The 15,866-nt window shown below is 34.4% G+C and overlaps 2 protein-coding genes across 4 annotated transcripts; one reads left to right on the top strand and one right to left on the bottom strand.

Annotated features, from left to right (window-relative positions):
- Window positions 1–4,282: 4,282 nt before the first annotated feature.
- On the bottom strand, window positions 4,283–9,285 carry LOC117111224. The gene is made up of 6 exons (XM_033254119.1): window positions 9,138–9,285; window positions 8,278–8,495; window positions 7,206–7,330; window positions 6,774–6,939; window positions 5,579–6,149; window positions 4,283–5,341 (listed from the first exon to the last, which is right to left on the bottom strand). Exons 2-6 carry the CDS (start codon window positions 8,477–8,479, stop codon window positions 5,008–5,010), a joined length of 1,398 nt encoding a protein of 465 aa, XP_033110010.1. The 5' UTR covers window positions 8,480–8,495; window positions 9,138–9,285; the 3' UTR covers window positions 4,283–5,007.
- Window positions 9,286–9,327: 42 nt separating this feature from the next.
- On the top strand, window positions 9,328–15,835 carry LOC117111226 (NADH dehydrogenase [ubiquinone] flavoprotein 2, mitochondrial-like). 3 transcript variants are annotated; one of them, XM_033254121.1, is made up of 7 exons: window positions 9,328–9,484; window positions 10,796–10,855; window positions 11,978–12,040; window positions 12,867–13,054; window positions 13,936–14,033; window positions 14,866–15,052; window positions 15,583–15,835. In XM_033254121.1, exons 1-7 carry the CDS (start codon window positions 9,437–9,439, stop codon window positions 15,674–15,676), a joined length of 738 nt encoding a protein of 245 aa, XP_033110012.1. In that variant the 5' UTR covers window positions 9,328–9,436; the 3' UTR covers window positions 15,677–15,835. The 3 variants fall into 3 exon arrangements, with proteins under 3 accessions (XP_033110012.1, XP_033110014.1, XP_033110013.1); XM_033254123.1 differs by having other exon boundaries at window positions 9,351–9,484; window positions 10,761–10,855; XM_033254122.1 differs by having other exon boundaries at window positions 9,414–9,519.
- Window positions 15,836–15,866: the final 31 nt, after the last annotated feature.

Below are 15,866 nucleotides of genomic sequence, written 5' to 3'. Positions count from 1 at the left end.
TGAAATACAAAACTTATGTCCCCTCCCCAATTAGCAAATATGATGCATAACCCAGTTTAGACTGTTTTCCCTCAATTTTATTGGGCAAAATTAAATGAAGGCGGACTGTTTTTCATGCAAGCATCATAATAGTTCACATGTAGATTTTATTCTTTGCGTTAGTACATAACTATTAATATATAATATATTGAACTCACGTTAAAATATTAGATCATTTTTATCAGCATGATCATGAACGTCATCATCATCGTCGTCGTTGTCATCTTCATCATTATTATCATGATAATTATTAGGCCTATTATTGTCAATAATAATAATCATCATCATTATCATTATTGATGATGATCAGCTCCGGCTTGATGGCCCACCCTCACAAAATATTCTTGAAATAAATATATTATTATTATTATTATTATTATTATTATTATTATTATTATTATTATTATTATTATTAGATGCCTATTATTATTCCTAATTTTTCTTTATTATATTTACTTTTCAAAATAATTGCAATAGTATGTAAACAAATATTATTTATGATTGAAACTGTCAGTTAAGGTCAGCAAAATTACTTGGTTTTTCAAACAGAAAGTATAATCATATTGATGTCTAAGCCTACGTAGCCTACGCCTACGTTAGACCATCGACATGAAATCAAGTTGATGGATATGCAATAACAGAAAATCACATTTCAGTATCCCCACGTGACCCAAAATATGGAATGGAAATAAGATACCTTTAAAGAGTCACTAAAAATTATGTCATTGTAAAAATCGTATGAATTTATAATAATGCGTTCCAACGTTGAGGGAGTAAACATGAAATAAGATACACTCGCATTGAACAATATCATAATCATTAATAACGATAATAATGTTACAAAATTAATATTAGAATTGTATTCATTATACACGGATTTATATTTGTTCAACAGTTTGGATAAGATTATTTTGTTTTCTTGAGTAAATCCTATGCTTTACTCCAACAATAAAATACCGCTTCCAGTGTCATAATTGTAGAAACATTAAAGATAATGAACTTAAGAATGTTTTCCGACTGTAATTCTGTTGGTACTTATGTAGCGAGTTTATCTCAAAATATACAGTATTTATAAGATAGTTTTAGGCCTATTAAACCGATACATTATTATCATCGATGAACTGCTTAGAATAATAGAGGAAGCTTTTAAGTAAATGTAATGGAAACTATTACATATAATTAGTTAGTATATATTAGTATATATATATATATATATATATATATATATATATACATATATATATTTACACCGATAGAATATCTCATTGTCCGAATTTAGGGTTGAAGTTTTTTATATCTTTCTACACCGGTCCAAAAGCTGTCTCTTATACACATCTAGATGTGTATAAGAGACAGGCGATCTGTCATGCTATTCCTTATAGTCTCTTCCCTTATCAATCAATTAGATATCGATAATTAACGGGCAAGACATTCGATGATGTATCATTTGTCAGAGAATGACTCAATCGTCATCCAAGTCCAGTTTAACTGCTGTAAAACTTGTTCTACCGATGTCTTTCATATTTTTGTTGGCCTAGTCGCCTATACCCCTGTCTCTTATACACATCTAGATGTGTATAAGAGACAGATATATACTATATATATATATATATATTTAAAAACAATAACAATATATATATATGTATTTATATGCATATATATATATTTATATATTTTATTTACGTGTGTGTGTGTGGGTGTGTAAATATGCAGAGAAAAAAGAATGAAATACTGGTGAGCAAATAGACAATCAGCAGTTACATTCATTCTTTAAAATAATAACATATTTTATGAAAATATGTTAGAATTTAAAAAAACAATAAACAAGTAATATTACGAAAAGGGGTAATAACCCAGAAATAAAGATCAACGTGAACATGCCTTTTACTAAAACACAGCTTCACAGACGGAGAAAGCGTTATTTTATATTTATTTGTTAATTACATGTTAAAAGTTGGCTAAGTATCATGTACAAAATTATAAGCCTGTTATGTTTTCAGTCGGGTTACGGGAATAGCCCAATGCGCATGCCGCATAAGGTACAAGAACATACAACTCAAAACAATCGGCGCTCATGATCTATGCACTGTATAACGACTCGTTTCTCGTCATTAATAAATTAATTAATTAAATAATTATGATCCACCATACCTCATTATGACGGACTCATGCGCTGAGTAAGACATTAGGTAGCTAACAGATAGTAGTTAGAAAAGTACAGAAAAGGTTAAAATCAGGTATGCTAAATTTAACATCAAAATCTTCGAAATTGCGAGTTTATAAACATACATCCATTATTAATCAGAAAAAAAGGTATTTCAATTTTTTTAAAATATTTATTAATATGCATTATTTTACATAACGAATACGTTTTTGTAGGATACGAAACGAATACTGACGCGGCCGAGGCCTGCATTGCAATGGGATAAAATATACGAGAATAATGGCTAATGCAAGCCTAAGACAATTTTATGATTTAAAAAAATCAATCTCTGGGCGGAAAATCACTTTGATGTGTAAATCCACTTTAATTTATCATTTGTAATTCCAGTGATGCCGCCACATTTGATTAAAGGACATTATCCGTAACTTAATTTTGTCTATCACGCATTAAACATGCCTACGTGTCTCGACTCGATAAACTTTTATGTTGAACTTGCAAAGCCTATATATTAGCTATATGCATAAACCAGTTTATTTCTGTAGTTAAAACAATCGTCGTCTCGGCGAACAAACATTGCTTGTAAACGGTCAGGGCAAAGTACTTTAAACATCAGGCCTAATATACTGTACTAATGTAACTATTTTTATAACTATTCCTTCATTTTGGCATAATCTATTATGAATGGTTCTGACTGCTTTCGCGCCCACAATGCATTTTAAATCCCATAATTACATCAGGATAGGATGCGCAATTACTTGGACGTCACCTGTTCGAGTCTGCCTGCTCTTGAATGTCTACAGTATTTGTTATATTAATCCATTTGCTTTCGCACCCAGAATCTATTTCAAACACGCTAGTTGCAGGATGAATGCAATTTACCTGAACGTTGCCAAAGATGTTACCTAGGGGGTAGGATAGGAAGAATCGGAATTTCAAATTAAGTGATTAGTTATGAAATTTGAAAGAAAAACAGACTGCACACACTCGTCTTATAACTAGTGCCACGTTTGGCCCAACCATGTTTTGAATGTCTAGTAAGTGTGTTTTTAAATAATTATCGTTTTTCTTCTAACAGTTAATGTGAATTAAACCTAATTATAATTTTAAAAAAAATTATTATTGCACGGTAGTGGAAGATGCGAGATGTTTATGAACTCGCTCACAGTATGATAAATCGCATTTCTCATACGGTAGGGTGGGAAGAGGTGAAAGAGGAGCATTTTAGCAATAATATACACATTATAAAAGTCAAGGAAATTCACGTGAACCAGACGATTCTTGTGCAATTTGTTTTTCATCAATGCGTAGTGAGCACAACCTTTAACCTTTCATTTTGAAAATAACATTTAAAGGACGATTATTCAATGTTAGCTCACTGCACTGTAATTACCATTCTGAAAGTCCTGATTTGTTCCATTTCCAGAACAACATGTACTATTGGATATATAATATTATCAGTGAATACTGGATCATGGTGATATACCATGGGAGGATATACAGGGACTGCAAAGATCTTTGAGGAAGGACTGTACGTTCTGTGCTTGAGGGCGCTATTCTACATACGATGTTGTAAGACTATAATTAATCTGCGACGGTTCGTACATTTTTTAAAACACACCATTATCGGAAGACAAGGGTTCATTATCGTCCAAAAGTCTTCATTGTGATATTCGGCGAAGGGTAGGGTCTACCAGGGAGTTGTTATGGGTCTACCAACTTGCTCCCTGATAAGACACAGAACAGATATTAGCATAGTACAGTAACCCAAGTTTATAAAGAATCAGACTTAACTTCAAGGATGGAAATTGTCATCACTTTTTGTCTTCTTGCTGCTTCTTAGCATTTAATCTGAAAGCTAACTTCTCCCTGATTAAATGGGCCTTTCTGGCGGAGATTCAATCAAAACAAATGACCAGTCAGAACAAGGCCTGGGATACGCGCTTGTCCCCGAAGAACACGTGCTGCATCATCCGCTCTGGCTGTTTACTTACGTTTACTTTGTAGCTGTTACTTATCAAGTTTGTATCTATTTTGATTTTCTTAGAAACAACATACAGTACATGTCAGAAAACTCAGACATCAGTGAAAAATAATATACATTTTTAATGTTCTTACAATAAAAAAGCTCAAACAATAAATTTGATTTGTCAATACATTATCACACAGTCGAACCCCTCATCTGGACACCTCTATTAAAGGGACACCCCTATCAAAGGGGCACCCTATTAAGGGACACCCCTATTAAAAGTACATCCTATAAAAGCCCAACCTCTCCAGTGATCCTGAAGTTGTCCCCTTAATAGAAGTTTTAATGTACTAACGTCTTCATGGTAAAGGCATATTTCATTTGAAGAAAAGCAATATTAAATGATTGGAGTGAATAGGGAGTTTCATGAAGTTAGTGGTGCTTGCTCCAGATGATGATCATGGGTTCAAATCCAAGTACATGATTCCTCTGACGATTATTACAAACTATTGTACCTCTCTATCCTTCATCTTTTAAATCAAATAGCACCAAAACACTAGCGGTGTGCCAATCTATCGATTATTTATTACTTCCTCGCGTAATTTTTAGCTTATACAGAACCGACATGTCAATATACTGTAATTATTAACTTCCATGTTTTGTAGATCAATACAACAAAGACATTTTCTTGATTTAGTGATCATATTTACTACTGTACAGTATAAGGTACCACACATTGCACTCGATGGCAGAATACTGTACTTCAGCAGCCCATAGCCATGTCAAACAAGACATCTACTGATACAAGGAACCCATTAACCACCAGACAAAGTTCTTTTCATGTTGCTTTTACTGGTTTGAATATACCCATTTCTTTACGAATTTTCAACAAGTCAAACTTGTGGACATCTGGAGATGCCCTGTCTGGTGATAGCCCCCCACGTCCCCCTCTTCCTTTAACAGGTTTCTGTTCTTTAAGCCATGTTTCATATGATTTTTCCTTCTCGACTGTTGCTCTATACTCGTCTTCCTCCTTTTCTTTTTGAGCTTCACGAATCCGTCTCTTTCTTTCTTTTTCTTGCTGTTCCTTTTTCTGTTTTGAGGCAAGCCAGGCATCAAAGGAACCTGATTTACTTGATGCTGCTAGTTTTTTCGATCTTACACCTGCCATTCTATACAAGAAACAAGCAATATTATAAGTAAAAGATATATACATAATATCATGACTACTGTGTAGATTTTGAGTATGACGGGATACCTAAGTTGGCAGGATCTAGAAATTGTATTAAATGAATTCAGTTCTGGTGTATTTTTGATTTAAAATGCTCATATTATTATTTCTATTGTAACACTTCAATATGCAACCCTAAAGTCAAGACTCTGCCTTCCCATCAAGAATGAACTCTTACTTTGCTGGCTTGCTGCTGTTGCCTGAAACCCCATCTGCTTGACCAGCTTTGCCTTTCTGTGGAACTTTAAAAGTCAGTTCTCTTTGATCAGCGTTTGTCTTGATACCATCCTCATCTATCCATTCCAGTTCATCCCACTCATCTTCTGCATTGTCTTCAGTTGCCATTTCCTTTGAAGGTGAATTTTGTCGCTCACGTCGTGGAGCACTTAAAGCTGTCCCAGAGTATTCTCCTGGTGGAAGAATCTGTGCCATGTAAAGTTTTTTATGATCTCCTTTCATCCATGTTTGCAATGTGGAATCATACATCTGGTGAGCCATCCTGCCAGCTTCAGAATGATGCGATTTCTGTAAGGCAGCTCTCTGCTGCCACTGAAACAAGAATATTTGTCTTTCGCAAGACTTGTGTCCCCAAAGTCCAGCTAAAACAAGAGGGTTTTTACCCTCGTTGTCTGGTGAATCAATCTTAGCACCATTGCTGAGTAATACCTCCACTGCATTGTTCTTTCCTTGTGCAGCAGCAATGTGCAGAGCTGTCCTTCCAAGAGGAGTCTTAGCATGGACATCAGCACCTTGAAATAATAAAAAGAAATTCAGGTATGTTGGTATATTTTTATATAATTTGAGGAGTTGGTACAGCAGTCAGAGTTGCAACAAGACATTTATGTTTTCAATCACATTTTGTCTATTTTTGTTTGTGGAATTTGGACATGCTATTCTATATTTACATTTATCATTAAGCATAAGCATACACTAGCTACATAGTAGTGTCTTGAGATGATAATGGCTATGTTCTCACACGACTACTAACGGTTAGCAGAATCCGGATCCTGCTAACCGTTAGCTGCCGTGCGTCCATCCGAGAAAATCCCGATCCAGATACCAAAAATATGATGATCAAATCACTGGCCAATAAGAAACTGGAAATTGTAAACGCGTGCGTTCTCACGCAGGTGCTAACGGTTAGCGCTAATGGTTAGCTCCCGATCCGGATACTAGGACTCTCGTGAGAACCAGGCAAATAATGTCTGTGTACAGTAGAATGTACATGTTGCACACTGAAGAATAATGTCCAGGGGATGTTGCATGCTGTATATGTTTGCCAAAATAAATCCAAGGACAAGGATAATAGTTTGATACATATTAATGATTGTGCCATATAAATACAGAAGGCCTACTGAACATTATGCACCTACCACCATCAATGAGTTTCTGCACCAGGCTGACATGGCCTCTATGGGCTGCTATACACAAAGCGACAAACGCTCGTTCAGCTATCCAAACTTGCTTTGCCTTCTCATTCATACGAATCGAACTTGGTGTTTTGAACTCTATTTCCGAAGTAACGCCTAATTTCATCACCTGCCATTTAAAAAAAATTAAATGTCAAATTTTGTTTGTTATATAGTTTGGTATCATAATTCATAGACAATTAAATATGGTAAAACTCTGTCCACACTATCACACTTGTATGCCCATATATAGTCATGATGTGCCTATATATGGTCATAATGTGCCTATATATGGTCATGATGTGATGTCATCATGACCATATTTAGGCATGCAACATGTTTTTGTCAAATAAAATTTGATAGTCTAGACAGGGCTTAACACCTGTAACTACACACCTGGTCTATATTTCCCTCAGCAGCTGCTTTGATCAATACTTTCCAGGTGTTCCAAACATCTAAGTAAATAGTACCACCTGCTACGATGTCATGGTGTCTCACATTGCTATCATCCATCAGGTCCGCTGAGGAAAATCATTAACATGAAATGAACAATATTTGGTGAATGACAACAACACAAATGTCTGGCATAATAAAACTGGCGTTTACCGAGTCACATGGTTTAGCCAGTGCCCACCTTGCAGTGCAGCATTGGATTTATTCGGTGTAAACACCAAGGATAGCCTACGAAAGTCTAGAAGAAGACTTATTTCCAGTGGGGTCCTTCTGGTGGTGATTGGGCAGTACACCGGGAGACAATCCCTTACTCTTTTCCGAAGAGTGTACTGCGTTCTTTAATGTGCACATGGGCCATAATGCACACAGGACCAACGGCTTAAACGTCTCATCTGAAAGACGGTGCGCTAGTAACTTGTATTTCAGCCCTCTAGCTGAAACACAAGGAGAGGCAGCGATGGGAATTGAACCGGGGACCTAGAGATCTCCACGGTTCAGCGCATACACAGCGGTACCACCAGATTAGCCGACTGAGCTAAGCTGCTCTCTCGCAAATTGCCAAGTATCAGCTTAATGGTCTATCATACAGATGCTAATGTCTATATTATGTTTTTTACCAGAGTAACAAATGAATTGTATAATTTCAACCTCTTTAAATGAGACTTGGCTTATAATTTATAGATCATTAAAAGTTGTGGTACTTGACATTCAATTATGAAAACACAGATCACCAACTTTTCTTGGTTGTGTAACATCAAGACTGCTTTGACTTACATAATCAGACTGAATGAATCAAAACTTCTTGATGATACAGATTGCCCTCCAATTCAAGAGCAATTAGGGGCCTGAAAATTTGGGGTGGTCTTGGAGTATCGGTCTCCACTTGGGTTAGCTTTGGGGTTACAAGATTGATTATTATTATTTGGTTCTTTGAAAAGGTGGTTTTAAATTAGAATGGTCTCAGAATCAAAGGGGTCTCAAATTGGAGGGGACACTGTAAATGTTGTATACCTACCATCATCTAAGTAAGATGGTCTTTGAAGATAGCTTGGTACACCAGAGACAAACTCCATCACTGCTTTTAAGTCCTTAATCTTCATATCATTGAATATGTCTGTTAAAGGATAAATTTCACCAGTGAAGAACTTTAGCTGGAGGTCAAAGTACTTTCCTTTGGGTGAGGTTGCCAGGTTCTTTGTCTGTTTCCTATTTGCCATTGTGTAATCCTCTAATCTATGATAACACATGGAAAAGTTTTAAACACAAACCTTTTCAATATGCAAATACACACAATAAGTAACAATTATAATCTGTAATCCTGTGTTGTGTGTACAGTAGTACAGTATATGCCTGAATCATAAATTAAATTAAAATTTAAATTTAAAAGTCTCTAGAATAAAATGAAGTTTTACATATATCATCTGACGTATTGCTTTTAAAAGTTCTTAATTGTTGATGAATTTGGTACTCAAATAATTTAATTCAATGCAAAATGTATTCACTCCTTTAAAAAAATATATCAGAAATATATAAATGGTGCAACACTTTACTCCACCCTACCTAATAAGCCTAACCTTAATCATATAACTCCAGACAATGTTACTGTTAAGGTTAGGATAGAGTACTAAAGTGCATTGACGCCTTAAAGGCTACTAGGCCTAGGCTACAATACTATCAACTAAGCCTAGGCCCCTAGGGCCTATTAGCCTAGGCCTCCTAGGGCCTAGGCCTCTTAAATTTAAGAAGGGCCAAGTCAAAACAAACTGGATCACCAACAAACTCGGGTGGTGCAGCCTAGCCTCCTTACTCCTTTTTAGACCTGGGTAAGTTTACCATATCAATTTCTAGCCTATAGTATAGGCCTAGGCTACTTACCTAGGCTTGGAGACATATCATGTATGCATTAATACAAATGCCATAGCATAAAGGCCTAGGCCTAGTTCTGCATTACTTGCAATCATTCGAATCTCAATAGATTAGTAAAAAACAAACACTGACTGCGAGGAAAAAATGTTGTTGTAGCAACAAAATTGCAGACGCCCTCTATTGTTTTAGACTTGAACAACAGAGGGCGTCAAGTTTGCAACTCGGTCGATGGGAGACCACCCGTCGTTTGTGGGTCGTCAGAAGAGTACGAATGTTATGCTAAAATTCAGGGAAAGCAATACTGAAATATGTTGTCTTCACTAAGTAGAGCTGTAGTAAGGGCTTCAAAGCCTATGGTATGTTTCGTAACGCATTAGGTCTTTTAATTAAGGTAATGAGGAGGTTAGGTCCGGCCTCTAGACTAGAGACCTATATCATGCTAGGCCTAAAGGGGCTAGCCAGACTAGGCATATGACATATGATATGTGGCTATGCCACAGTCCAGCTAGGCTAGGCTAGCCGCTAGGGTCTAGGATCAAATCAGCCGCCGTAGTTTAGGTAATTTAATGTCATTTAAATACACCTCATGGTATAAATTCATGTTAAAATGGCCTTATTGTTTTATAGTACAAATTCACAAAATTTACAGACAGCATTCATTTTGAAAATAAGCCCCCTCTTTACTTTGCAAAAGTAGCCTCGAAAAGAAGCCCATCAAAAGCCAACTTCCAGGTTTTACGGTATATTCATAGACATAGCATTACACAGTAATAGCGTCTATACAATGTACGAAAAATATACATTAGTGGTACTGTGGGTTTATTACTACACATAACATTTTTGTAGTACACATTTTTTAAGTTCAAAAATAACGACTAACGATGATAATCATTTTGTTCAACTATATTTATTTTATATAATCATATTTTTAATTTTAACATACATTACATTCTTTAATTCATTCATTTTAAATGTAACAGAATCTGTCATGATCCCATCTGTAAATTAAATCAATGAAATATTACACATGAATTATAACATTGCTGTCTATTGTGTTAATATGCGATATTAGCGTAGAGGGCGGCATTGATGAAACTGTCATTCCATAATTTTTAGTCAGCGGCCGATATGATACAACACTTCCGCTAGACATCCCTCCCTGCCTCGGAGACCTCCTCAGTCAAGGACTGCAGGCCTTACTCCCTGCATTTCTATGTGGAATGGGGAGGCCTTCCTACCATGGACCAATTCATTACATACACTGCTGGCTATGGCCTAGTATAGATGCTGAACTAACTACAGGTAGTAGTAGGCCTAGTAGCATGAACCAAAACCTGTGACAGAACAGACAAATGATTCAGACTTAACAGAATCGGAAATTACATTTTCGGTAATGTGTAATTAATAATAATATATATAATTATATTTTTAGGACTAGGCCTGGGCTTCTTAGTTTAGTTTTTGTTTTCAATACACATGAAGATAGTTGGTACCAGCTTGCTCAATTCCACTACGTCATAAATCATTCATTTATGTTTACAGAAACCATAGAGAAAGAAAATTGTCTTTTTCTTAAAAATTGAATGAAGTTTGAGAACTAAATTAAATATTGATTGTACTCAATTTTAATAGGCCAAAGTGTTTTCAAGTACCTTTCCTCATTTTAGCAACAGCATGTCAAGTTTATGCACAGAACTGCTCCAATAGCATCAGATCATTTGTTTGTGGTAAGTTATTCACTTAGATCATTTCTAGTGTAAAAATAAAATTTCGAAAAATATTATGGTAGGCCTTTTAAAAAATTAACAATTGTAATTGGGACAGATACATTCTTCTTGTTTGTCTAGTTGATGAAAATCGACTTGTCTAGCGCCTTACACAATTACAAATCGTCTCAAAGCGCTTGATGAATATGAAAAAAAACCCGAAAAATAACCCATAAAATATACTAAAACTAATCAGAAACAATGTACATATATATTTAAATAATTAATAAGTAATAACAATCTTCCTGTATGTAGATTTATAATAATTAATCAATGTATATAGATTGAATTGATAGGTCTAAAGTTTGGAGTTTTTAATGTGTGGTGTTTGATGTTTTATTTAACATATATTTTCATTTGTTCATTTTGTAAACTCAAAAGTATTTCAACCTTTGTTGCATTTTGAGTATTTTATACCAAGTAAATAAATAAATAAAATCAAACTAAGAACGAACCAGTATCCCTGCACCATTCCCCAGCAATTTGAGACACATGGCCAGCTGGAACAGTACTCACAGGTGCTCTAGTGATGCTGGTGACTAAACTAACCTATTCTGAAGGAAGAAACAGAACGTGGAAAACAAAAAGTAGATGAACAATCCAAGATAGATGCTTGTCATTTTATATTTTTGTGAAAATTAAAGTTTGGTCTACTTTTCCTATGTACTATCAGTATCAGTATCAGTCACACCTTCTTTCAACAAATGAAAAATTGTGAATGGAACAAAAATGAATGGAGAGGTTTTCCATTTATTTTTTAAGGAGACTAAATTACATTAATAATATGCCAATGTTTGAAAAAATGGAATACTGTACTTTGCTTCATGGTGTAAATAAATACAAAATGTCATGTACTATTAATTCCACCAATCAACTAACAAGTATCTATTTCAGTGTGTTATAATCCATTGAATTAATTCTATGTGACCAAGTGTAGTATTATCAAACAAATAAATGGCAATTTAATCTAAGCACCAGGTTTTTAAATGTATCCTACAGTTTATGTAATATTACAAATTTATGTTGCCTTGTTTATATTAGAGGCATATTTTTTTTAACTATATTTTTATTTTATCTTTTTAGCACCGGGATACACCAGAAAATAATTCAGATACCAAATTTGAATTCTCTAGTGAAAATTTAAAGGTTTGTGTTTATAAGATTTAAAAGGAGATGTTTATTTCAAAATATTAGTTAGCATGCAATATTCTAATTCCTTTTAAATAAGTTACATAGGCCTGTAGGGTCATTTACATACTTTACATGTAATTGGCAAGTAAAATATTTTCTTAGTAAAATTAGTTATTGTCCTCGTACATTAAAATGTCCAAGCCTAGAGACTTTTTTTGTGTTACAATTCACTGTTGATTTTTATTCCTTTAATGTATATGTGGCAAAGACAAGCCAAACCAGTCACTTGTCGCAAATCCTGTTCAGAGATAATGGCCAAAACATGCTGGAATGTCAAAATTTTTGAAATCTATTTTATTGCACTAAACTAACATTTATATATCTATACATCATGCTATGCTGTTATTTTCCCAATTTTTAATGTTAAAACAACAATTTTTAAAGATTTGGTGATAATCTTTGCCTGAGAAATGCCTGAAATCATAAACTTTGAAGGCTGATTTCTCAAATACTGTACTATAAACAACTATGTTAAATGCTTGTAACTTCATAAGGAAATGTCGGATTTAAAAGATTTGTTTACAATTTTGTAGCTATTATTTTACTCTTTAACACTGTATTAATAACTAAAAATCGATTTTTGCGACCAGTGACTGGTTTGGCTTGTCTTTGCCACATATATTAATTTAACTCTTTAAAGTTTATAAGTAAACAATTAATAGCCAGTAGGTAATTGTTCTAATAAGTTAAAGATAATTATAATTTTAAATAATAATAATAATGTCGTGATATAAGGCAGCAGCACGGCTCACCTGCACTTTATTATTTTTGTCAACAACAGCGTCTTAATGACATCATGGCCAACTACCCAGAGGGTCACAAAGCAGCGGCTGTCATCCCAGCTTTAGACTTAGCCCAGAGGCAGCATGGTTGGTTACCCATCTCAGCTATGCATAAGGTTGCCGAGATACTCAATATGCCCAAGATGAGAGTATATGAAGTAGCTACATTCTACACAATGTTTAACAGGTAAATTTAAATTTATTTAAATCAATTGTGGATTAAATACCAATTGTGTCATAGACTAAATAAGCAATTACATTCATATTTTATGAGTATTTACTTAATATTACCAAAACATCAAATCTAATTAAAGGAAAGCCCCAATTGCTCTAAAAAATTATTATAAAGTGAATGCAAATCATGAACATTAGTTTGTAATTAAAGATATGCCATACCATCTATGGTAAAAATGAATAAAATTTAAATAATTCAATTACAAATTTAAATTACACATTTTAAATGGTTTTCACTTATTTATTATTATTATTATTATTACAGAGGTTTTAATTAATCTTAAATGTTATTCACAGCGTCATTGTGCTAAGTTGCGTATAGGCGTGGTTCTTGACTACCTAGCTGTAAAGAGGTGCTTGTGTTCACATCATTCCACAGCAATGGGCTATAATGTACCATAGCATCCAAGTAACCCCCTACGCTTCCAAAAGATGCAATGGGTTTTTTAGGGTGCACAATAAATGTGTACACTGGACCTCCATTTTAAGTCCTTATCCGAGAAGACTTGGTTCTACCAATCGAACCAGCGCTGAGGTTAAAGCTCTACTTAGTGGCGCCCTTGCCTAACCGCTTGGCCGCTTGACTCGCAAACAACACTAAACAATTATAGTTGTTAATTTATTAATATGTTTAAAATTTACTTAATATGTGTAGGACCGATAAAATAAGTTTATTATCAATATTTCTTTATTGAAGCTTTATGTAGTAAAAACCTGGCATTGTACATGATATGATGCAGGACCCTGGATTGGAAGGTAGAAATCTTGACTACCAACCTGCTACAACTACTATAATTTTAACCAATCTGTCTATTAATAATTTTTGTTCCTTAGAGAACCTATCGGCAAGTTCCACGTCCAGGTTTGCACCACGACACCGTGTATGCTGTGCAACGCTAGAGAAATTTTAAAAGCAATTGAAGACAATTTGAGTAAGTAACAGCAAAAGCCTTTTTATCAATTTTAAAGTAAATAAACATATAGTTTAAATATAATTGTCTTGGTATCAAATGGGTATTTCTGCCTACTGCTGATAAATGTCTTGATCAACAGAGTAGTGATGCAAATGAACCAGGAACCAAATCTTTAAAAAAATTCAACTGGCTACCACCAGTTTAGCCAACTGAGGTATGCTGCTCAATCAAATATTATGTTGCCTCCGCCAAGGGGGATGTTCTCTGGTCAAAGGACAAGGTCAGGGTCACGGAAATTTGATTTTTTTACTCTTGAGCATTAAAAAAAAAGGAATCGCCCCACATATTTAGACAGCACTTGAGAAAACAATGTGCTTGAATATGATAGACGATTCCATTATTCTCTTGAGGGTATTCTGCAGCACTCAAAGAAAATAATGTGCCTGAATACGATATGCGATTCAATTATTTCATTAAGGGTATGCTGCAGTTTTGCCCCATATACACTGCTTGCGTCTTGTTGGTACTGTATTTAGGCACAGGGTAGAGGTATGCGCTCTATGGAGTGACTGCTCTAGTTTTGATATTGTGATTGTTGTAGCTAATACTCAAGTGGGGCTGTAGCTTGGTAGTTAAAGATGTTCGCCTTCCATTCTCTGGAGTTTGGTTTCAAATTCTGCGATTTCTTCTCAACAGTAAAACAACTCCACTTCCTAAGCCTTATAAAATACTCATTTTATAAAGCATCATTTCCATCTTGTGAATGGCTGGACTCTCACTCTTGGGTGAGAATAATATTCAGAAATTTTATAAAAATGATCAATATTATCATCGTTATATTTCTTTTCAGAAATTAAGTGTGGTGAAACTACTAAGGACAAGATGTTTACTTTGACGGAAGTTGAGTGTCTGGGTGCGTGTGTAAATGCCCCTATGGTGCAGATAAACGACAACTATTATGAGGACCTGAAAGTTAGTGATATTAATGAAATCTTAGATGATTTGAAGGCAGGAAAATCCCCTAAGCCAGGCCCAAGGTACAGTATACTACACTATGTAAGATTATAATTGTCACATAGTAGTAAAAAACACGTGTTTCATATGTTAGAATAAATACATTTTGAGCTTGTGTTCATGCAATTTATCACCAGTGAAGACCTGGGCATCATCATCATTATGGGCATGAACATCGTCTCATCATCATCATTATATCCATTATCATCATTATCATCGATATCACTACCATTTTCATAATATTCATCATTATTACCATCATTGTCATCGTCACCACCACCATTGTCGTCATTATTATTATTGTTAATAGCATTGTTATTTTAAACATCATGAACACCACCTTAGCATTACTATTATCATTATCGTCTTCATAATAATGTTTATGATCAACACATATTCAGTATTATTCATCATCATCATTATAATCACTACAAACAAAAGTATATTTATCTCAATCATGTAATGAAATTAAGTACAGTATATATAGATGCCATATCTGGTCAATTCATATCCTTTGAAATCAAGATTAAATTTTTTCCCCCTAATACTTCAGGAGTGGTCGCTTTGCCTGTGAACCAATCAATGGACTAACATCCTTAACAGAACCACCTAAAGGACCGGGATTTGGTGTTCGTGAAGACCTATGACCTACACATTGATAGATTTAACTTAAATATTGATAAAACCTCTGTTATATAATTTAATAACTACTGTAACCAGTAGCTTTTACAGTTTGTTGAAGTGTTGCTACTAATATGTATATACATATATATATATACATACATATATATATATATATATATATATATATACTGTCTCTTATACATATATATGTGT

This window comes from Anneissia japonica, unplaced genomic scaffold (assembly GCF_011630105.1).
Source record: "Anneissia japonica isolate Jap-2015-1 unplaced genomic scaffold, ASM1163010v1 scaffold288008_len1385354_cov213, whole genome shotgun sequence".
Taxonomy (NCBI): Eukaryota; Metazoa; Echinodermata; class Crinoidea; order Comatulida; family Comatulidae; genus Anneissia; species Anneissia japonica.
This window is presented reverse-complemented; position numbering and strand designations above follow the sequence as displayed.